At 46.8% G+C, this 22773-nt stretch overlaps 1 protein-coding gene across 2 annotated transcripts; it reads left to right on the top strand.

Moving 5' to 3' along the window:
- Nucleotides 1-284: 284 nt before the first annotated feature.
- Nucleotides 285-22026, top strand: acsf3 (acyl-CoA synthetase family member 3). Of its 2 annotated transcripts, XM_018752489.2 has the most exons (11): nt 355-738; nt 1249-1345; nt 2305-3069; nt 3725-3880; nt 7074-7228; nt 8752-8897; nt 11346-11443; nt 11630-11756; nt 20714-20848; nt 20985-21096; nt 21527-22026. In XM_018752489.2, exons 3-11 carry the CDS (start codon nt 2368-2370, stop codon nt 21642-21644), a joined length of 1749 nt encoding a protein of 582 aa, XP_018608005.2. In that variant the 5' UTR covers nt 355-738; nt 1249-1345; nt 2305-2367; the 3' UTR covers nt 21645-22026. The 2 variants fall into 2 exon arrangements, with proteins under 2 accessions (XP_018608004.2, XP_018608005.2); XM_018752488.2 differs by lacking the exons at nt 355-738; nt 1249-1345 and adding an exon at nt 285-343.
- Nucleotides 22027-22773: the final 747 nt, after the last annotated feature.

Below are 22773 nucleotides of genomic sequence, written 5' to 3'. Positions count from 1 at the left end.
GTTTTCATTACAAAGAGCATTGACTCCTTCATTTAGTCAATATGTACAAAGAACACATGATTATTTAACCTTTGTGTCATAATAAATTTACAAATATCTTGAGCCATGAAATGTAAAACATGTTGCTATTATTACAGAAAACATTGTAATGGACGATAAGGGAACAAAGCCGACAATATTTTCTCTTTTTCTCATTCCATAAATCCAGTCACGTGTCATGTGCGACTACCCTACAATGCGTTTCCGAAGCGGAACTCCATGCGCTCGAGTTCCAGTTTCCGTCCGGACCGTTGTCGCGTCGGACGGTGCTCTGCGCAGAGGGGACCATTTCGCTGCTGCCCAGGTGAAGTGAACACAGGACGTTTTGTTTAAAGAGCTCGGGAGGCGCTCGTGCACGTGGATAATTATTGAAATTATTATCGATACTGCCAAGATACAGTGTCTTTGCTTGAATATTTTTCCCTTCAGTTTTCACTCGCCGCTGAAGAGTTCAATCATTCATTGTGTGAATTTGAATGAGGATAGGATTACCAAATTCATACCGGCGGATAGCTAAACAGAAACCATGTGCCACACAGAGACAATATTCTGCAATATGATTGAAACGCATTAATTTAAAATAATTATATATCTAGCCCATCCAATATCTCTGCTGCGTTGTGGAGAGCACTGCCTTTGGCTTTGGACCCCCAGGGTGCAGGTTCGAGCCCCGCCTCCAGCTGTAGTACCCTGAGCAAGGTACTTACCCTAAATTACTCCAGTAAAAATACCCAGCTGTATAAATGGGTAAATAACTCTAAGTTGCTTTGGAGAAAAATGTCAGCTAAATGAATAACTGTTAATGAGTTCTGCAGTTCAATTGGGTTGGATTCAAAATGCTATTTTGTTACTGAGGTTAGTGACAGACCATCCATGAGGCGAGGTTCTCCTACACATAACTCTGCTCTTTATGACTTTTTTTAAACTTCACATCTGTTAAGGTGTCACTCCATAGCTGGTACAAAGTCTGGGGTTCACTGTCGTCATAAATTATCTCTTTACATAACACCCGTTCCGCTCTTCTCCATTTACAGTCATTCATTTATCTGACACCTTTCTCTAAGGCTGTTTTCATTGCAAAGTAAACTGCTTATACTGATTTATTCATTTATACAGCAAGGTAATTTTTTACTGTATCAGTTCAGGTGTTGGGGAATTGTGTTAACACGTAACACCGCTCAGCAAAAAAAGTAATAACGTTCCATTCAGCAGGTCATTGGACGGCAGTTCAGCACTCAAAGCAGCGCTGGGGAGGCAGGGTCTCCGAACAACAGCAACACACTCCTGAAATACAACTGGAGTGTCTGTAAGACACTAACAACTTCCCACTGATCAGATCACAAATCGTGTTGATGTAACACGATTGAGTTATTAAAAGAAAGCTAGCGATTCCCGAAACATGGTGCTTCGAATGAGGACACGGCGTATTTATGAGGACAGAAGAAAGACGAAACATGAGCATTTCGTACAGGACACGGGCACAGGGGTAACGGGTAGCTGGGGGCTCACGGCAGCCCTGTGTACGTGACCTCCGTAATCCGTAACCACAGGCAGCGTGAACTACGCTCTCATACAGGTTAGGTACCTTGATCAAGGGAAGCACAGTAGGAGCAGGACTTGTGGGTTCTTTGATTGTAATGATCTAACAAACTTACACAGTGCCTTTAAAAGCACTTCACAGTAACTAGATTTAGAGAGCAATAATAAAACAGAAATTATAATAAAAAAAAGTAACCTTAAAATCAGAACAAAACATCAAGAAAATTCTGGTCAGAGTGGTGCCAGCACGTGTAAAGCTTTTAGTCTGTTTCTTAACATCGTTAATACTTCAAGGCGACAGCTTTAACCACTATGCCACCTGCTGCCCTAACACCTGACCGTACTTGACTTGATCATGTGTTGCTGAATGAGAGACTCAGTTACTGGCACCAAGATGCCATCCTATGAGTTCAACTCCATTCTTCTATTCTGCAAAGAACAATGTTTATGATGGATGAGTGATAACCATATTGGCCCTGAAAATGGTTGTTCATGGAGATCTGACATGTTCAAGTGTATCTGTTTAGGACAACCATTAGCTGCTGTACATCCCTGAGAAGTTCAATGCAGTATGTAGTGCTTTCTATGATGATATAACGTTCTCTGTCTGTCGGACATCATTTGGTAGTACGAAGATGGGAGTTAATAACTTGTCAGCATCAGTCTAAACAAACAGCAACAAAAAGAAAGTAATTTATAGTGTTTGTTTGTTTGTTTGTTTTGAAGGTGTTTAGACCTAGGATTGGGAGGTCCTGAACCTGGTCCAGAGAAGAACCAGCAACATACCCAATGTGGTTTAGAAGAGCACTTCACTCTACAAACAGGACTGTGCTCTTCTTGGCGAGTCTGGGATGGACGCGCTGGGAGATGGGGAAGGGTGCGCTGCAAAGGCTGCTGGGAAGGTCCTACTTATCTACGAATGGCCATAGACTAACCAGGCTGGCCAAGGTAGTGCCTGTCTTCAGCAGAGCGCCGGGGTTTGGAGAGAAGCTGGCTGTGGTGGACGCCAGCGGGAGTCACACCTACAGAGACCTGTATGAGAGCAGCCTGGGCCTCACTGGGAGTATCGCCCAGCAGCTCCACTGTGACTCTGGTGACCTGCAAGGCAGGAGAGTCTCCTTTCTGTGTGCCAATGATGCCTCCTACGTGGTGGCGCAGTGGGCTATCTGGATGTGCGGGGGTATCGCCGTGCCCCTTTACAGGAAGCACCCGCCTGCTGAGCTGGAGTACATCATCAGTGACTCCCAGAGCTCCCTGCTGGTGGCAGGGGACTCCTATGTGGATACCCTGAGGCACCTAGCCCACAAGCTGGGGCTCCCCTGCCTGCAGCTGCCAGCCTCCTGCAACCTGGCTTCTTTGAAGGCCAGTGAGATGCAGCTCAGCCCAACAATTGATGACTGGGCGGACAGGCCTGCCATGATTGTGTATACAAGTGGCACGACAGGCCGTCCCAAGGGGGTACTGAGCTCCCACAGAAACCTGCACGCCATGGTAAAGAAGCTTCTTTTGGATACCCGTTGGCCTCAGGAATGTTTTCTGCTGTGAACCGTACCTCCACGTTTCATTGTTGGCAGGGTGCACCCTGGATGAGATGCAAGTCCATTACAGGGAAATTGCACGCACGCACACGCACACACACACACACACACTGTGGGCACCTTAGAGTCACCAGTCCACCTGAAACACAGGTCTTGGAAACCCACGTGAATGTGGGAAGAACATGCAAACTCGACACAGGCTGAGTGTAAGTCAAACCCATGTCTGAATCAGCAGTTCAAGAGCTGTACGGCACCTGCGCTACCCACTCCATCACTGTGCCGCCCTTGACCATTTGTACCGTGTGGGCGTAAATGTGCCGGGGGGTTTGTCACGTTGGAATCCTCATCTATTCCTGTTGACTGGTTGCTGGAAAACTGGTGCCACTTTTATCAAGCATAGAGCAGAATAATGAAAATGACTAATGAAATGGGAGCAAATTGTCATTGGACATGAATGTGGACAGGTGCGTCTTTGCTACTGGAGAGAAATTGTTTTTTTTTTTTTTTCTCTCTTCAATGTTCGGGCCTTTAGATCCAGCCTTAGAGTTAGGGGGAACAACAGTGAGGAGGGGGGTCACCACTGTCACTGTGCTGTCATCCTTATTTAGGTCCAGGCCCTGGTCACAGAGTGGGGCTGGTCCCAAGATGATGTCATCCTCCACACGCTCCCCTTGCACCACGTCCACGGCATTGTCAACAAGCTCCTGTGCCCGCTCTGGGTGGGTGCTACATGCCGCATGCTGCCCGACTTCCAGCCCCACAAGGTAACACCACTTTGTCGTTACCAAACAGCATGAAGTCTCTACTCTCTGGATTTTTTACAAGGGCTTTAACACAGAGGGTGGGGTGGGTGTGGGGGAAACTTGCCGGCGAAACGAATGAAGTTGTCAGGGGAGCCACGGTGGTGGATCTACTGTCAACCTTATCGGTCATGTGTCAGATGGTCTTGCTAATTGTGGCCGCGTTACAGACCGCTGGGCCCACTTGCGGGTCAATACAGAACCACGAGCTGACAGGGCCTGCCCCTCCCCCTGCCTGGCGGGGCTGGACATGTGGGACACCTCATTCCATCGTTGCCGTGTCTTGGTGATGGATTGCCCCTACCGAGGGCTTCAGAATCAAACCCATCGATTGGTGACTTCAAGAAGTGGGGCGGAACGGTGTGTTTGTGAGGGGAACTTAAAGGTGGCACTTCTGGAACTTCACTGGCATCTGTACATTTATTTATTTTTCAGCTGGTGCTTTTCTTTCAAGTGGCACATGATGTTGTTTTGTATAATAATTTGTCCACTTATTGAGCTGGGCAGTTTTTGCTGTGTCAGTTCAGGGTACGTACCAGTGAAGGGTACTGTAGCAGCAAGTGAGATCTGAACCCAGGTCCTTCCAGTGCAAGGAGGCAGCTGTAATCACTGCCCCTCTTGCTGCTTGTAAAATCTATAAATTCCTTTGTGCAAATATTTCCTTACTGAAATATCAGTTTGAAATCCACTCACTTCCTTTCTATTGGGATTTGTGGACTTTAAGATAACTTGTGGTCTGCGCCATTCGGTGAGTTGTCAAGGGGGACAGGGATGGAGCGACACAATAGGTTGGTGCACTTATCTATTTTATTGTGGGAAGCAGGGGATGTTGGGGTTGGTGGAGGACTGGCTGGGATGCCGGGAGGATGGTTCTAGGGCATAAGCCCCACCTCCACAAGGTGGAGCACAGTGCTTTTGAAGGACATAAATTGCCTTCTTCCCATCCCAAATTCTTTGCTCCGGTGCATTTGATGGACATATCCCAGGACGCTTGCAATACAGACTGTAAATAACACTTGCCGTTCAACACAGTGTGTGTGTGCAGCTAGAATGTAGAGAAGGGAGTATATGCTACTTTATCCCAGCATTAATGTTTTTTTTTTTTTTTTAGAACTAAACTGTTACATTTTATATATATATATATATATATATATATATTTATTCATTCATTTGCCTGATTCTTTTCTCAAAAGTGACTTACAATGTTAAGGGTACAGTTATTTACCCATTTATACAGCTGAGTAATTTTACTGGAGCAATTTTTAGGGTAAGTACCTTCCTCAAGGATAATACAGCTAGAAGTGGGATTCAAACTGGCAACCTTTGGATCCAAAGCCAGCAGCTTTAACCACTATACCCAACTGTCCCCATTATGTTGTTTTATGTCATATTTTTATACATAATTCGGTAGTAGATGATTGAAGTGACTCCTCAACTGCTGTTCACTGCTCCTCTTTACATGCTGTCCCTGAAAACCAGGGTACGTGTCACTCGCTTTGGTGGGGCATTCTAAGGACAGGCTCCGCCCACAGAGAGCAGGCAGTGTCTATGTCCTCAGACCCCCTCCTTAGCATAGGGGTACAGGGCTAAAGTGGCCGGCCCCCAGCGGCTGTCCCCATGCGCTCAGTAAACGTTGTCGCTTGTTGACAACAGCAGAGTCACTTTGAGTCTTTAGAGACTGAGGGAGAGGGGATTAGGGTTTGGGGGGGTGGAGGGAGGAACACAGAGAAGGTGAATAAATGAGAAATGGATGCATGCCAGGTAGCATGTACCGCTGGGGGCGGGAAGGTGGTGATGGAGAGAGGCAAAGAACGAGAGACGGATCAGCAGAGAGATGCAGCGAAGCAGGAAATAATGAAATGGAGAGAGAGACGAGACTGTGTGTGTGTGTGTGTGTGTGTGTGTGTGTGTGTGTGTGTGTGTGTGTAGTGGTAGCTTTGCTGCTGTCCCAGGGGGACAGAGTGAAGGAGAATGTGCCGTTCACCTTCAGTTAATTCCTGCTTTTCTGCCGCTGTGTGCGGGATGTGCAGTGAGGCATGAGTGTGTGGTGTGTGTGCGCAAGGGATCCTCTTCGCCCCCCCCCCCCCCCCCCCCCCCCTTTCTCTGTGGTTGTGCCCGCCAGTATCTGTGTGTGTTTACAGATCTCTGCCCATCTGTCTGCCCTGTCTCTGGGTGTGTGTTCCCGCATTCTCCACTGTGTTGGCTGCCGTGTGTACGCGCCATGTGTTTGACGCTGTGAATTGGGGCGTTTGCAGAAAGTCGATGTGATATCGGAGCACCTGGAGGAAAAACGCAAGCACTGCTATTATGGTGAAATTCCATCTGTAGACCTGGTTCTGGGTGTGCGCCTGACCTTCGGAGGCCTTGACAAGTTCAACCCCCAATAGTAAAAACAACCATCTGCTGACAGTTCTGATGCCTGTCACTGTTTTCCAAGTGTTTTCTTTATTCTTGACCTACAGGAAAGTGTGTGTGTGGGTGGGTGAGTGGATTTCTTTGTACGTTTCAGCAGATGGCATAGTGGTTAGGACTGTCACCTTGCGGTATAAGGGTTTGAATACCACTGCCCGCTGTAGTATTCTTGATCAAGGTACCCTAAATTGATAGAGTGAAAATTACCCTGCTGTGTAAATGGGTCAATCGCTGAACAGTTGATTATCTGACGTTGTTCATCACTATGAACAGATGCACCAGAAAAATAGTCCCGGATCACTTGCTACCCTCCCAGTAGGAACACTGTGCTCTTCCACCTCAGACCATTTGTTAGTCCTCGATGTGGTGGAATGAGTTTCCTCTGTCCCTCAGAACTGTTGAATCCCTCTCAACATTCAAAAAGCATTTCAAGACCCTTTTCTATCAGGCCCATTTCTCTCCTGAACATCTTCCATTAGTGTACATTAGTGTATATGTACTAGGAGAAAAGTGGTATCAGACAACAGAGCTGCACTTTCATAGTCGTGTTTGTATCTAAGCCTTCTGTCTATCGATGTCTTTACTCTGAATTGTATGTCACTTTGGAACAAAGCATCTGCCAAATGATAAATGTAAATGAATGTTAATAATTATGACAGTTGCTAACTATGACACATTGTGCAGTGCAGTTTCTATGGCTCATGTCTGTCTCCTCTCATTCTTTTTCCACCACTCTGGCACTCAGGTGTGGGAGTACCTGCTGAGCGGTGAGACCTCCCGGGTGAACGTGTTTATGGCTGTGCCCACTGTCTACTCCAAGCTCATCGAGTACTACGAGAAGCAGTTCACCAAGCCCCACGTGCAGGACTTTGTGAGAGCCGTCTGCCAGGAGAAGATTCGGTACACCCTCGCTTGTCAAATGCTGAGCTGAACTTGACGTTTTTCAGGCTTTATGATATACTGGAGAGCGCGGCAGTAGAGCTCTGAGTGCTTGGTTTTTCAAATATGTGTCGTTCCATTCGGCTTTAATAAGAAGTTAGTTGGAGAAAAGATTTCTCTGGCGAGATCCTCTTAGGAGCAACAGAGTTGCACATGCGGGAGGGTCGGGAAAACCATCTGTTTAGAGCCATTGATGTTATAATTGGTAACTTGTTTGGAAAACACATAAACAGCACTGCTTTGTGCTGCCTTCGGAGACATGGCAGTGATTTTACAGGATGGATGGCAGGACTTTGACAATACTCACTCAAAGCACCCAGGTTTGAATCCCACCTCCTGCTGAAGTCATCTTGATCCCAAGTTTCTCCAGTAAAAAATGATCCCACTGTATAAATGGGTAAATCACTAACTAGCTTAGTGTGCAAACTTCACTTATTACCTCTCCATAGCATCACAAACCAACACAGAATAGCCGAGTGGCAGTCAGTTAGCAGCTGGTGTAAAACTGGGTGTTGGTAATATAGGTATATAAATAACAGCACTGTAATGAGTAGGTGAATAAGAAAATATGTTGGTGTTTACAGTAAATGCAAGTAATGATGGGAAAATAGGCATTACGAACTGCGCAAGTCCTGGGTACAGAGTTGGGTGGGGGTGCAAACAATAGTGTAAGACAAATACACCACAGCGAAAGCATTACAAGGGCATTAGAGAAGCAGGTCCTCAGTGTGACAGTGGGCTTGTGGTCAGACTGTGTGCTGTCTGGAGTTCATGCCATTACTGCCGCAGAGTGTATCTCACTGCACTAATCTACAGTAGTAACAGTGAGTGAGCCTTCCTTATAAAACTTTTGTTGTTATTTTACTGTGTTTTCAAACAACGGTTTTATACAATGAGTGAGATTTATTATGGGCGGCACAGGGGCACAGCGAGTAGCGCTGCTCTCACAGCGCCTGGTTGGTGTGAGAGGACATGGATTCGATCCCCACTCAGTCTGTGTGGAGTTTGCAGGTTCTCTCTGTGTCAGTAGGTTTCCTCCAGGTGCTCTGGTTTCTTCCCACAGCCCGAAGACATGCTGTTCAGGTTCCCCCATAGTGTGTGAGTGACAGAGTGTGTTCCACTGATGTATGGATGAGTGACCCAGTGTAAGTAGTGTATCTAGCAGTGTAAGTCACCTTGGTGCATAAGGTGTGTGGGCTGTTAACACTACATAGAGTTCGTTGGAAGTCGCTTTGGAGAAAACCATCTGCTAAATAAAGAAATGCATTTATTTACGTTATACATTTATCTTTAGTCGAGTCCTTTAACCACATGTGACATAATGCCTGGTAGAGGGAGCATTTAACACAGAGAGGTGTGTATGTCATACAAAAATCAGTAGTGAGTATGACAGGAAGGCAAAACCCAGGTGGCGCCACTGACATCTGGGGATGTCCTAGTGATGACCATGAGACTGAGACATGTGCCCCATGCCCTGTGTTCAGGCTCATGGTGTCTGGTTCGGCTGCCTTGCCCCTCCCCACCCTTCAGCGATGGGAGGAGATCACGGGACACACCCTGCTGGAGCGTTACGGCATGACGGAGATTGGCATGGCCCTGTCCAACCCGCTGTATGGACCCCGTGTGCCAGGTACCGAATCTCACCAGCTGCGCATCCTTTGTGTCTCATCGACAACTGTGTGTTTAGCACTAAATCTGTAGAGTATGCCAGCTCTTCATCTTACCAACACAACTGGAAGTAGCAGTCTTTTCATAATTCATTTTGTTGATAATTCCAAAGTCACTTATACTACTAATTCACAATAAATAAGACTAATAATACAGACATGCCTCTATTTACTCACAGCTTACATTCTGTCAAAATTTCAGATATAGGTATAATAAGTAAAAATTCTAAGATGTTCTGTTTCAATATTTTATAAATTAAGCCATATTGAGAGTTAAACTAAAAGGACTTCAAATAGGTGGTTTCCAAAAACCCAGTTTAGTGCAGATTGTCGATTCATTCCATAAAAATGTGAGCACTGATCACACCAGCACTTGCCTACACCAGGCAGGAGCTGGAAACACTGTGGAAGTGAGTTAAATGAAGGCAGTCCCACGCTCATATTTTCTCTGGGTGTTCTTTACTGGCATCTGTCCTCTCTGTAGGTAAACACAGTTCACCTGCAGAGAGGAAACACATTCACTGTGCTGACAGCAGCATTTTAGAAAGCCGATTAGTGAAACAATGCATTTAAAAAGAAATAAAGTGGAAAATATTAATGTCTTTGAAAACATGTCATTTGACCGATGATTAAATGAGGAGCCAGTGTACCAGCCTGGACAGTGTGACCAGAGTACCTGTGAAGCACCTGTCTCCACTCTCCCTCCCTCCCTCCCTCAGTCACCTGTCGTAACTCTCGCTGCACCTTGTGTGTTTGTCTAATCACACCTGGTCTTTATTTTTCATATCATCTCTGCCCTACAGAACCCAAGTGCATTGGACACAAAAGATTTACCTGATGTGACATTCATGAAGACCTTAACTGATGGTTTGTGGGATACTGGAGGACTGGGAAGGCCAAAAAATGGGTTCTACACTGTTAGCATTACTCACACCATTCCTGTGGTTCTCTCGAGTATCCTGGGTTTTTGGAACTGTTATTTGCCGACAGCGAAGAGCTATTTCAAGCTCCAGTGATGGTTGTTTCTCTCAGGGGTGGGACACCAGGAAGGGTTGTAGATGCTTCAAAGTGACAAACTTGACAAGTCGAGCCCACAGTGCTGTCAAAACAACAGTTAATTTGCCCAGTTGTTTCATTGCAGTGCATCAGGAGGAGAAAAAAAAGTTTATTTTTAATCTTCAGGGGCGCATGGCGTTGCCTTGTAAGTAGGTTAACACCAATCGATACGAGCACAGAGCTGGAGCACACACAGCGACCCCACAGCAGCTGTTCCTCCCCATCATCAAATAGTCATTAAAATCACACACTACTTTTTAAAAAAACATTTTTTAAGAGGGGGACTGGTTTTGATTTGTTAATCCAAGCAAAAAAGATGCATACCAGAAATGCGGATTTGTTTCAACCCTTTTTTGGGTATGAGCAAATACATATATCTTTTTCTGATCTGGTTGGCTGACCCACCTCTGTGCCCCCCTCTCTGTGTCAGGGCAGTCGTGCAAGTGACTTGGGACCAGGCTAACCCCCAGCCCCAGACCTCTATGGGGCAGATTGCACACCGAATGGGGTCGTCAATTATTCATGAGGTCCGCTGCACTGTGCCTGGCTGAGCTTGTTAGACGTCGCCAATGCACCCGCCGCTCCCTTAATTAGGAGTTCAGATGGGCATGCGGCGAGGCCTTGTTAGCAGCCGTCCCTGCGGCCGGGGGACCCATTGTCTCTGTGAGTGGATTGTCGTCACGGGGCCCAGCTGCATTCCGCTGGTCGACCCCCAGCTCTCTACACCTCCCCATAACACAAATACACACCCACACACACCAGTATGATGCATTTTTGCTATAGCCACAGTGCTGCTGTTCCAGCACTTATTTGTTTTTTAATTTCACCTCTGGCGTAGATGTTGTAGAGGAATTGTTTTTTTAGAGATGATCTCTACGGAGGCTCGCTGCTAACAGAGTATCGTCTCAACTGTTATTTTTAGACTGTTGCGGTTGCTTGTGCTGAATGACTTGAAATCCCAGTCGGGTTGTGAATTGCAGCCTCCGTAGCTTGTTCACCGGGCAAGATTAACATCACTTAGAGCTCTTAATTCCCAAGAAGCCACCGGTGCGGCCTGTGGCATGACGCCGTGCGATTGCTGCATTGCGCCCCTAGTCTTCGCTTTGCTTTGTCTTAAACAGCACTTGTTTTCATTCTCAGTCTCTTTTCACATTGGAATCTACAGCATATCTCGATTCACTTAAAACCCTTGGGCAATGGCAAAGATCTCATCCTGCCATGTCCTTCTGGGTCACGCTGAGCTCTCAGTGGCCTGGAGACATTGCGGTTGATGGCAAAAGTCGCATCTGTGACCTCACCATGATGACAACCCCCAAAGTATGAAAAAATTAAAAAGGGCATTGCTGTCATCTCAGGTGCAGTGGGAAACCCCCTTCCTGGTGTGGAGGTACGCATCGCCATGACTGCCTCCTCCAACACCACTATCGCTGAGGGCACCTGCAGGAAGACACAGGTACTGATTCTGGATGCACAAAGCCCTCAGGCTCTAGCTGCCCATATTCATCTTTCTTCGTTTTTTTATGTCTTTCTGTTTCTTTTTCCCCCAAAAATGTTGACTTTTCCATTAGGTTTTATCCCCGTGATGATGTGAATGAGGGATGCCGACCCTGTTTGCTGATTGGCTGCTCGTGATTTGTAGGTGCGGCCTGGCATGGAGGGTAAGGAGGGTGAGCTGCTGGTCCGAGGACCCTGTGTATTCAAGGAGTACTGGAACCGACCCCAAGAGACAAAAGAAGCCTTCACTGCTGATGGCTGGTTCAAAACAGGTATAGCGTTTCCTCCTTTCATATCTCCAGGTCTCACAAAGGCTTTACTGATTTAGTGGAGTTTTTCTTGTACTCTGCCTGTCAAAATGGGTGGCACAGTGACACAGCAAGTAGCGCTGCTGCCTCACAGCACCTGGGTGGTGTGACAGAGTATGGGTTCAATCCCTGCTTAGTCTGTGTGGAGTTTTCATCTTCTCCCCGTGTTTACGTGGGTTTCCTCTGGGTGCTCTGGTTTCTTCCCACTGTCCAAAGACATTGTTCAAGTGAGTTGGTGATTCTAAAACTTCCCATAGAGTGGGAGTGTGTGTGTGTGGCTACCCTGTGATGGACTGGCATCCCTTCCAGGGTGTACCCCCCCCAGCCTTCCACTCTGTGATTCCAGGATAGGCTCTGGATCACCACAACTCTGCTTAGGATAAGTGGTTATTGAAATTGGTTGGACTCCCAGCCAAAATTTGGAGTATATCTGGTTGAAATCAGACCTGCCTGGGCCAAAAAACAACAGACCATGGGCATCTGAGAAATGGAAGTTGGTGTTATGGACTGGTGAATCAAAATGTGAAAATATTTGGGTCCAGCTGCCAAGTATAAGACACAGAGATGGTAAGCACATAAGTTGTGCCTGTGGTGGTTCTCACAGTTCAGCACGGCAATCATAGTGTGATGGTCTGGAGCCACTTTGCTGGTGGTCTTTGCCAGGTCCATGGCAGTCTTGAGTAGCATGACTAACATGGGAATGCCATTCCATCAGGGCCACATCTAGCTGGGCAATCCTTCATCAAGATACTAACAGTGAAGCATACCTCAAAGTTATGCAAGATGTATTTGTCCAAAGTGGACTGTACAAACTACCGACTTGTACATCACACAGTTGGACAAGTTGGAATTGCAGTTAAAAACTAGTTTGCAGCAAGTCCAGTCCCAGTTTTGACTCTACCTCGTTTACAGTTAGTCATGGTCATGGAGAATGAAGAAAGCTGTGGGACAGCTGTGGGGCAGTTAAGGACACAGACTCTTTGAAAGTTGTAAGGTCAGTCCCAGGAGAGATCGTACTTTTTCAGCCCTTAGCAGCAGCTGGAAAAGGAGAGGGTGGGGTAGAAGGGGATTGTGAGAAGGAACAGGACAGAAAGTGAGAGGAGCAACCGAGACTGTGGTGCTAGGTGGTTTTAATCAGCTTCATGGGGGGCCAGTTGGGATCGTAGAACATGCACTCCATTGGAGACACATGCTGATGGGTCCAGCGAGGGAGGACCCCAAGCCACTGCCTCACTCATCTGCCTCCTCATAGTCCTTCCTGAACATTCCACTCTTTACTCACCAACATTAAGTTGATTTATGACCGGCTTATACCCGTAAGTCCTAACCTTCACCATCATCAGCTGCATGGTTCCACTAATCCTTGGTCACCTCAAAGATTTATTATGTCTGCTTCATCCAGTCTGATGTGGGTTCTGATGAAAATTGGCATTGTTTATTGTTGACATGAGTTAAACCTTTTACCCCTGATCTTAGGTCAGTGTGCGTGTGGTGTGGTAAAATGGGTGGGAGCACTAAACAAACTACTGAAATAGAGAAGTTATGGCTGCATGTTTTTCTTCTCTTCTACCTCTTCCTGTTTATAGGGTCAGGTAAATGTTCAACGTTTTTGACCCAAAGTACTTTTACCATTCGTTCAGGTTGTGAGGACCAGCTGGAGTGGTGGTTAGTTGTCTTCAACTCAAAGGGCCTTGGTTCAAATCCCACCTCCTGCTACAGTACCCTTGATCAACGTACTTGCCCAGCTATATAAATAAGTCGATCACTGTAAATGGCTTACAATATAAAGTTGCTTTGTCACATAAAAAGGGCATGTTCCAGGAGTGATATTGTACACGTGGTAAAAGACACTGATCACCAGACCAAATCATCGGGCATACTGCAGTGTGTAATTCTCATCTGTGTGTAGCCCCTGCAGGTGTTGTATGTGGGATCATCAGTGTTTAGTTGTTGCTTTATTCATTTTATGCAGAAGTTACTGACTATTCAAGTTTTAATAAGTGATGCTGTTTAAATCTGGGGCATTAATTAGTGTAATGGTTAGGCCTGTTGCCTGGCAGTCTTAAGGTTACAGGTTCAAGTCACCTTTCTACTGTAGTACCCTTAAGCAAGGTACCTGCCTGGAATTGATAGAGTAAGAATACCTATCCGCAGGAATGGGTAGATTATTATGGGACAAAGGCATACGTTAAACGAAGGTTAATCACATACATAAAAATAATAACTGGGTGATGCCTGTGATCAGTATGATCTCCCTTGGAAAAATGTACCTCTTGGCCCAATGCATTGCTTTGCTTAATACCAGACAGCATTTATGTGTTTACCTGGATGAGTTTGGCTCCTCTGCTGCATTTCTGGGAAGAGTTGAGGCTCAGGTTTGTGGGCACTGTGTGTACTAGCCATGCCAGGGTGTAGTGTATCACAGTTTTAGCGTCCTGAAGGTGACATTCCCAAGCGGTGCCGGGCTAGCCTGTGTCCATCTGCCATGGTTGTGTGACTGCTGTCACGCGATAGCCCTCAAACCTGTCGTCACCTGCAGGTCGCTGACTCACTGTCCGTCACCTCCTCACCCCCCGGTCAGGTTGTTGGTGTGAACACCGCTATTCAGCAGAAAGTGCAAAGACACACACTTCTGGCTGAACTCCAGAAGGATCCCAGCATAGTTCTGCTAACCTGCATCATGTAGCATTATTATTAACTATTAACATATTTTTAAGGTGGTTTTCCTTGCATGCACCTTCCTTTGTTGTCTCTGTTCAGGTTGAGGGGTCAGTTAATTTCAAATTCAAATGCAGAGCAGGTGATATACTAGTTTATGCTGTCAACTTGCATCGGAAGGTGATGGGTTCAAACCCAGTCCTGCTGTAGGACCCCTGATTAAAGTATTTGCTCTGAACCAGTACAGTAAAAATTGCCTAAATTCATCAATGGGTGAATCACTAAGTAGCTTAGTTTACAAACCTCAAGCTGTAAGTCCCTTTGGAGAAAAGGGTTGGATGAATAAATAATAACTTTTCTCTGAAGATATTCTTATGATTAACAACTCCACTTTCTTAACTGTCACACCATTTACTAGAGTGTCCCAGACCACTGACAAGGTACCAGTAAGAGCAGAGGGCGCAGCACAGGAGGTGTGGAGATTTTTGTGAGACATGTTCACTACGATTACATCATCTGCCGTTGGTCTATGACTCCTGTTACTGCCAGCATCCAGCATATCTACATGTATGACCTGCAGGATTGATGGTCTCCTCTTCGCCTGCCAATCAATTTTTGCAAGTTCTCAACTGCTTGTCTGTGTGTCTGCATGCCTTTGCGTGTGTGTGTGTGTGTGTGTGTGTGTGTGTGTGTGTGTGTGTGTGTGTGTCGTTAATGCTAATAAGGGCTCCACTTGTGCCACTGCAGCCTGCAAAGTATTGGGAGTGTAAACAAGGCTATTGTTTTTTTCCAGCTTGCTGCAGGAAAGTGGCTGTGGGGTTCAGCTGTTCTCCGCTGCTCCAGCAGCATTGCTGTGACTTTCCTGGAATGGATTATGTATTTTTTCCAAAAAAAACAATAAAAATGCATTAGCAGTTTTCCAAGTGCTGCATGAACATACTTATGAATAATAGAGACATGGTAAAAAGTGGCAGTGCCTCTCTAAGCACAGGTTTGGGACTGTGAATTTACCTCTGTACTCATAAATAAAGGCAGCTGGATGTGGGCAGGGGGGGTGGCGATCAAGGCTAACTAGCCTTTCTGTAGCACCGTCCCATCTCAAACCCCCATCCAGCACTGTGCTCTGCTTGAGTCTGCAAAAGAACACGGCAACAAATTAGATCTGATTTTGTGTGTGTGTGTTTCACTGAGAGAGTGTGCAGATAGCTTTACTGGTTCTACCCATCTTGCCTTCCAGTCCATGGAAGGGTCAGATCCCGTGTACTTACTCCCTGGGCTCAGTGGCCATAATTAGGCAGCAGGTGGCATAGTGGTTAGAGCTGTCACCTTGAAAACGATTATTATTATTCATAAATAATTACCAAATGATTAATTTAATAGTAGTAATAATAATGTCAGGGGTATTTCAGACCACTCTTCTACTCAGCTCAATCCCACCCCATTCATATTTGACACCTTGCAAACTGACCATCTGAGTCTGTCTGAATTCACTTCCTTCCTACCACACTGTGTCCCACACTTTCACCTGATGGTCACATGACTGCCATGTGGGACCTGATCCTGGCTGTTGAGCCCTCAGCAGTGAGTGTGTCTCCTCACACCCAGGGAATGGCATCTGAAGGGCGGCTCACTGTACTGCCCAACAGTGGGATTGAAGCCAGACTCCCTCTGACAGACCTTTCTGTGGTTGGACCATCGTGGTGACCGGCAGGAGGTGCTGCTGCTGCTGCTCTTATCTGCTGCTATCGTTCTCATAAAAATACCCACTTGTCCAAGTAGCTCTGCCGACCTACTCGACTTCCTCTGTACTACTTTTTCTGTCTTATTTAGGAAAGAGAAAGTATTTCTGTGGAGTTTTGGGACTCTCAGCAGGAAAAATGTTTTTGTTCTGCTAAATGATCTGAGAGGTGAATGAGAGCGCCAGAAAGACCACCAGTTTGGATCATCTTAAAGTGACTGGTGCTCATCCAGGGGATTTGCAGGTGCGTAGATTCTCTGGATCGATCCCTCTCCATCCAGAGCTCCTGAAGCCCTAGTCACTGCAGTGAACCTACTTCCTGGAGAGCATCAGACGTGGGGGAACTTACTGCAGTATTCGGCGAATTTGATTAGCAGACGATGCATTTTTCAGTTTCCCTCGCATCAACATTAAACAAATTAGATTAGCCACCCAAGTGCAGAGTGCTTTTATTTATTATCCTGATTACAGAGAAGGGACCCTCGACACAAGTCGGAGATGATGGATTGCAGAGTTCTGATTTCTTCAGTTATTCATCCTCATTAGAAGTTCCATTTAACTGTCTGCGTTTTAATGTACGCATTAATATTCATGTTTCTGTGTGAGCTTTGTTTGTTTCTGTTATTTTTTAAATGTGATCAGTTATTAGCAGGCGCAGCTAATTGAGGAGAGAAGCTCTGCGGTTGGCAATGGCCTGGTGGAAGGTGGGTCAGGGCGCCGTTGTTGTGAATGGGGACCACCATGGCATGAGGTCACAGCCACCTCCAGTTCACAGTGGAGGATGATAACCAAGGTCAAAAAGCAACGCATCCGCTGCTTGTGGCATCGACAGGTTGCCCTGTTGTGCAACATGCCCCTCCCCTCCCCATAAAAACATATCAAGACTTTTAATGTGGGACCCTTTGGTCATAAATAGTGGTGCATTTTTTGGAGTTTCCGTTTGTTTCAGTTTGACTGTTGGTGGCAGAGTGGGCAGAACTGTTGCCTCACGGCTCCTGAGCTGCGTGTTTGGATGTGGGTTTCAAACGGTCTGTGTGGAATTTGCATGTTCTCCCCATGTTCACGTGAGTTTATTCCAGGTGCTCTGATTTTCCCCGACAGTCCAAAGACGTGTTTTAGGTAGATTGACGACTCCAAATTGTCCATAATGTGTGTGTGTGTGTGTGTGTGTGTGTGTGTGTGTGTGTGTGTGTGTGTGTGTGTGTGTGTGTGTGTGATTACCCTTTGATGGACTGGGCGTACTTTGCCTCACACTCTGTGCTTCCAGGACAGACTCTAGACCACCATAACTTTGCAGCAGACAATTGTTTTTTCCAGTGTGTGTTTTTAAAAGCTCTGCATGGCATTGGTCTCACACGCATCCTGCTCATCTACTCTACATTAGCAGTGTGACACACCTGCCCTTCACTAGCGCTAAAGTGCTGCCTAGACAGGCATTTATCATCATAACACCCCCTCCCCTGGTGCTAATGCAGGGGAGCCGGGGTGGGGCAGCGCAGCGATGACTGGTTAAGTAGCCATGTTTGGTCTGAAGAGGGTCCAGCAGCTCTCCCTGGTTGCGCTGCCCGCTTCCCTTTAATTGCTTCACGTTGTTGTTTTTCCCTAATGCCCAAAGGCAGCCTGTGTGCGCACTTCTTATCGCTTTAATTAAGGAAGCCGCTCACCCGTGTCTCCCGCCGCCGCTCCCTCAGTGCAGGCCCTTCCCTCTCCTGCGGTTCGACATGCACTGCGGCCTCCACAGCCCCATGTCTTCCCATGAGGCCGTGCAGACCACCGCTTCCACGGCCTTCCTGTTGCCACAAAGCGAGCCATGTGATGACTTCTTTGAGCCTTTATGCAAGTCCTGTGCTTCTGTAATCAGCATGTACTGGTTATTACTATAATAATAATATTAATAATAGGGAATAATTTGAGCAGCACGTGGCATAGTGGTTAGAGCTGCCATCTTACACTGGAAGGACCTTGGTTTCAATCCCACCTCCTGCTGTAGTACCCTTTACTTACTTCCCATGAACTGATACAGTAAAAACTTTAAACAGCTTGATATTGAAATTCACTTTGCACAAGAGTGTTACATACTGTAAATGACACACACGCATACTGTCTGAAGCCGCTTGTCCCAAGTGGGGTCTCGGTGAGCCAGAGCCTAACTCAGCAACACGGGGCGCAAGGCTGGAGGGGGAGGGGACACACCCAGGATGGGACGCCAGTCCGCCGCAAGGCACCCCAAGTGGGTCTCGCACCCCAGACCCACCAGGGAGCGGGACCCAGCCAAACCCACTGTGCCATCACCCCCCCCCCCCCCACTGTAAATGAATGAATAACTAACTTTTCTCCAAAGGAACTTGCAATGTTAGGTTTGGGCACTGAGTTACTTACTTGCACTGGTTTACCCACTTCTACAACTAGGCAATTTTTAAAGGGTAAAATTTTAGCTCAGGGTAAGTACCTTGATTAAGGGTACCACAGCACAAGGTGATTTTTTCAGACCTGGGTCCTTTGAGTCTAAAGGCAATGCCACTAACCACTACGCTTTGGCTGCCATAGTAGGTAATGTTTTAATTGCATTAAATTGCAATTAAATTTTTTTTTTTTTTTTTTAATTCAAATGAAGTTTTTCTGATGCTTATAAAATGTTTTTCAACAATGTTAAACATCTGTCAGTATTTTTGTGTATGTGATATTGGCTGTGCTGCAGTTTGTAATTCTGTAACTGCCTGTGTGCTGGAGGTGGGATTCAAAGTCATGTCCTCCAGTTGCAAGGTGATGACTTTACATTACATTTATTCACTTAGCTGATGTTTTTCTTCAAAGGAACATACAATGTTAAGCTACTTACAGTTATTTACCCATTTATGGAGTTGGGTAATTTTACTGCTGCAATTGTTAGGGTAAGTACCTTACTCTGCTCAGGGCTACTACAGCAGACAGTGGGAATCAAACCTGCAACCTTTAGGTCCAAAGGCAGTATCTTTAACCACTGTCCTACCATCTATCCCAGATGGCTTTAACCTCTGCACCCCCTGCCACAGGAAAGTGAAGACCCTCCTGTGTGTGCGAAATGCAGGACGTGGTGCTTTATGTTCTCAGTGCTCTGCTGGTCAGTATTTCAGAATGCGTTGAAGGCGGCTCGTGCATATTCCGCCCCAGTGGCCACTGCGCTTATCTGAGCTGCAGCGAGACCTGATCCTGTTCACGCCCCCATTTACCCGAGGAGAACAGCGCCATTCCAAGGTGCCTGGCTGTGACTAAATTATTCCCTGCATTCAGCTTCTTTAAAAAGGACTAACTGTAAATACACTATTAGTGTTGTTAACACCTTTCCACTTTATCAGGGCGACCCCCCCCGCCCCCCCATTACCTTGGCCTATCAGCGTGGAACAGCGCTCTGTGAAGAAATTCCCAATATCTAAATTTACACACTGTATCAATCTTGTTTAATAGACTGGAAAGCTTATTGGCCCGGCGCAGAGCCGCGGGAGAGGGCAGCCGTGATGAATTGTGCCGCTGCTGCGACAGCCGCCCGTGATGTATAATGAAATATTTATGATTTATCCCAGCTAATAAACTGAAATGAAGTGCGTGATGTATGGGAGCAGATGGGCGCTCCATTGATGCTGTGTAGAGAGAGAGAGAGAGAGAGAGAGAGAGAGAGAGAGAGAGACTCCAAGGAAGAGGAGAGGAGGGCCAGGAGGAGAAAAGAAGATGGTAGATGATGGGATGGATGGGTGATGAATGGATGGATTTAGGGATGGGTAGATAGATGCAGAGGTGGATGGAGAAAAGGAGGGATGGAAGGATAATTGTTTGATGGATGGATGATGGTTGGATGGATGAATAGATGACGGGATAGATGAATGGAAGGATGAGTGGGTGAGGAGATGGATGGACCATGGTTGAATAGATGGATGGGGGAATGCATAGATGAAGGGATAAATGGATGGATAGAGGGATGGATGGTTGATGGTTGGCCAGATGAATAGATGAAAGGACTGGGGGAGGCATGGATGAGGGACTACATGGGCAACAAATAGATGGATGGATCAATGGATGGATGGATGATGGATGGATGGATATCTGGATTAATGGAAGGACAATGGTTGGATGGATGAGGGGAGGGAGGCAAAGGAGCGATGATGGAGTAGCTGAGACATTCAGGTGTGGTGGTCACCAGTGCTGGTTGGGCTCCTAATTTGTACTGGTTTGTTGTGTTCACATGTTTTCCCACAGACATCTTGGGCAGATTTTTCTTCTGTGTTTCCCTTGATGATGTAGCTGTTGGATGACACACTCTGAACAGTACTGCAGTGTGTATAGCTCACATGGACTCTGGTGTCACAAAGTGAACGTCAGAAAGTAGCAGATCAAGCCTTGCCATGTTGGTGAGGTCTACCTAGCTTTAGGTCACACCACTCGCTGAAGGACCAGGGAACCTCCTCCTTGATGTCACATTGGGATTATGCACCTTATCCAGGTGTGTTGAACAGGTTTGCAGAAAAATGTAGTAAACATGGTACTTCTGCAGGGGACACGGCTGTCTACAGGGATGGGGTGTACTGGATCATGGGCCGGACCTCAGTGGACATCATCAAGAGTGGCGGCTACAAGATCAGTGCTCTCGAAGTCGAGCGACATCTGCTGGCCCACCCTGACATTACAGGTAAACAACTCAGGAGACCCATGTGCTGCTAGTTCACGACCCACTCTGGTAAACCTGTGTGCAGCCAGCTGTTGTCGCTCTTGACCTGAGAAAAGGAGTCAAAATGCTGAGGTCTCCATCTACCTTGTTTCTGTAGATGTGGCCGTCATTGGAACCCGGGATGCCACGTGGGGCCAGAGGGTGACAGCTGTGGTGCAGCTGAAGAAAGGGAAGAGCCTCTCACTGGAGGAACTGAAAACCTGGGCCAGGTGCGCTTAAGAAGCGAACACTTCTTGAAATTCTGCCGCCTAATGTTTGGAGGCCAAATAACCACAGTCAGTGTTGTACACGATAGACAAAATGCTTTTGTTGGTGGATTATCTCTTTGGGCGCTGCATTCATGTTTGAAACACGTATAGTAAAAAGTGTTCAGTGCTTCTGGGAGGGAGGAGGAATGGACGGAAAGGGGGATGAGGAGACAAAAAGGCCGGAAGGCACAGCTCTGGAGTTACTGTTTTTAAATGTCACTCACATCCACTTGGCCCCCAACACAGACAGTGGCAGAAGACACATGTCCCCCTTCACTGAGATGGCTCTGGGCAATCTGTCACTGCTCTCTGTGTTGGTGTGTGTGTGTGTGTGTGTGAGAGAGGGAGTGAGATGGAAGCATTCCAACTGTGTGTGTGCTGTGTTTTCCAGAGAGCGCATGACGTCCTACATGATCCCCACCGGTTTGGTCCTAGTGAACGAGATGCCCAGGAACCAGATGGGAAAGGTCAACAAGAAGGACCTGCTAAAGCAGTTCTTCCCCAGCTAGATCCCTGCAGCAACATGTCACTTCCTGTTAGCGGGTTGAGCCCCCCCCCCCCACGGAGTCAGAAGGTCCCGGCATTGCTCGGCTTCCGGATCAGGAGAAAACGGACCGAAGACGTTGAAAAGGAAAGGCAATTCTGCTGATGGACGTTAAGAGCCGCGTTCAGCCCTCTGAAAGCTGAGTGCCCCCTGGTGTTCCAGCTAATCGTCATCCTCACACTGATTTTACCGTGTTTGTGACCAGTCTGATGAAAGTGAGAAATTGTCCAGTTTTTATTTTACACTGACAGTGCCGATGTTGACAATTAATAGTAATGATGAAGGTGGCAGTGGCGTCATCTCAAAGGATGTCTCTAGTCATCTTCTCTCTGCGATGTGATGGAATGAATAAAGATGGTTTGTTCTGATTAGCGCTGCCAGCGACAGGCTTACTTGACGGAGATGGGTCCGCGTTCAGGTCTGCTGTTTTCATGCCCATAAGTACTGGTCACCGTGGAAACAAGGCCCTTCCATTGGCAGCACCTCAGTAATCAGGAGAGGCACTGTAGTGGTGAAGTTCCAGCATGGAGCACCTCTTCCTTCAGGACTACTGGGACGCATTGCCAGGTCATGAAGAAGTGCGTATGTTTATTCATCTGACTCCTGTGGCCAAGTCGACATGCTGTATTAGGTGTGAACATTAACCCACACCGATTTACCATTTAATACAGCAGGGTAATTTTTACTACATCAATTCAAGGTGAGTGCCTTACTTAACTACTACAGCTGGAATGGGATTCAAAACCGGGACCCTCGATTGCAACTGACTGCTATAACCGCTGTGCCCCCTGCTGCCCTGGAGTAGATGAAGCACCTGAAGGAATGCAGGCAGGTGTGTCTCATTTTTTACATGTCGAGAGGTGTTTCCCCCTTTTAACTTTTTTAGCTCTCTGCTGTCCTACGTGTCACTTAACCATATCTCCAAGAGGAAGCCAGGGGCCAGCAGTGACATGGGTGAGGGCCTGCCGCCGTGACCCGGGAGCTGGACTGAAGCTGTCACAACATTGTCTGCACTCCTACGAGCTCCTGGGGAAAGAGCAGTGGCACTTCTGTGAGGCACTGGGGTTGCGGTTCTATGCCTGATGGGGTCGCTG

This window comes from Scleropages formosus, chromosome 11 (genome assembly GCF_900964775.1).
Source record: "Scleropages formosus chromosome 11, fSclFor1.1, whole genome shotgun sequence".
Classification (NCBI taxonomy): domain Eukaryota; kingdom Metazoa; phylum Chordata; class Actinopteri; order Osteoglossiformes; family Osteoglossidae; genus Scleropages; species Scleropages formosus.
This window is presented reverse-complemented; position numbering and strand designations above follow the sequence as displayed.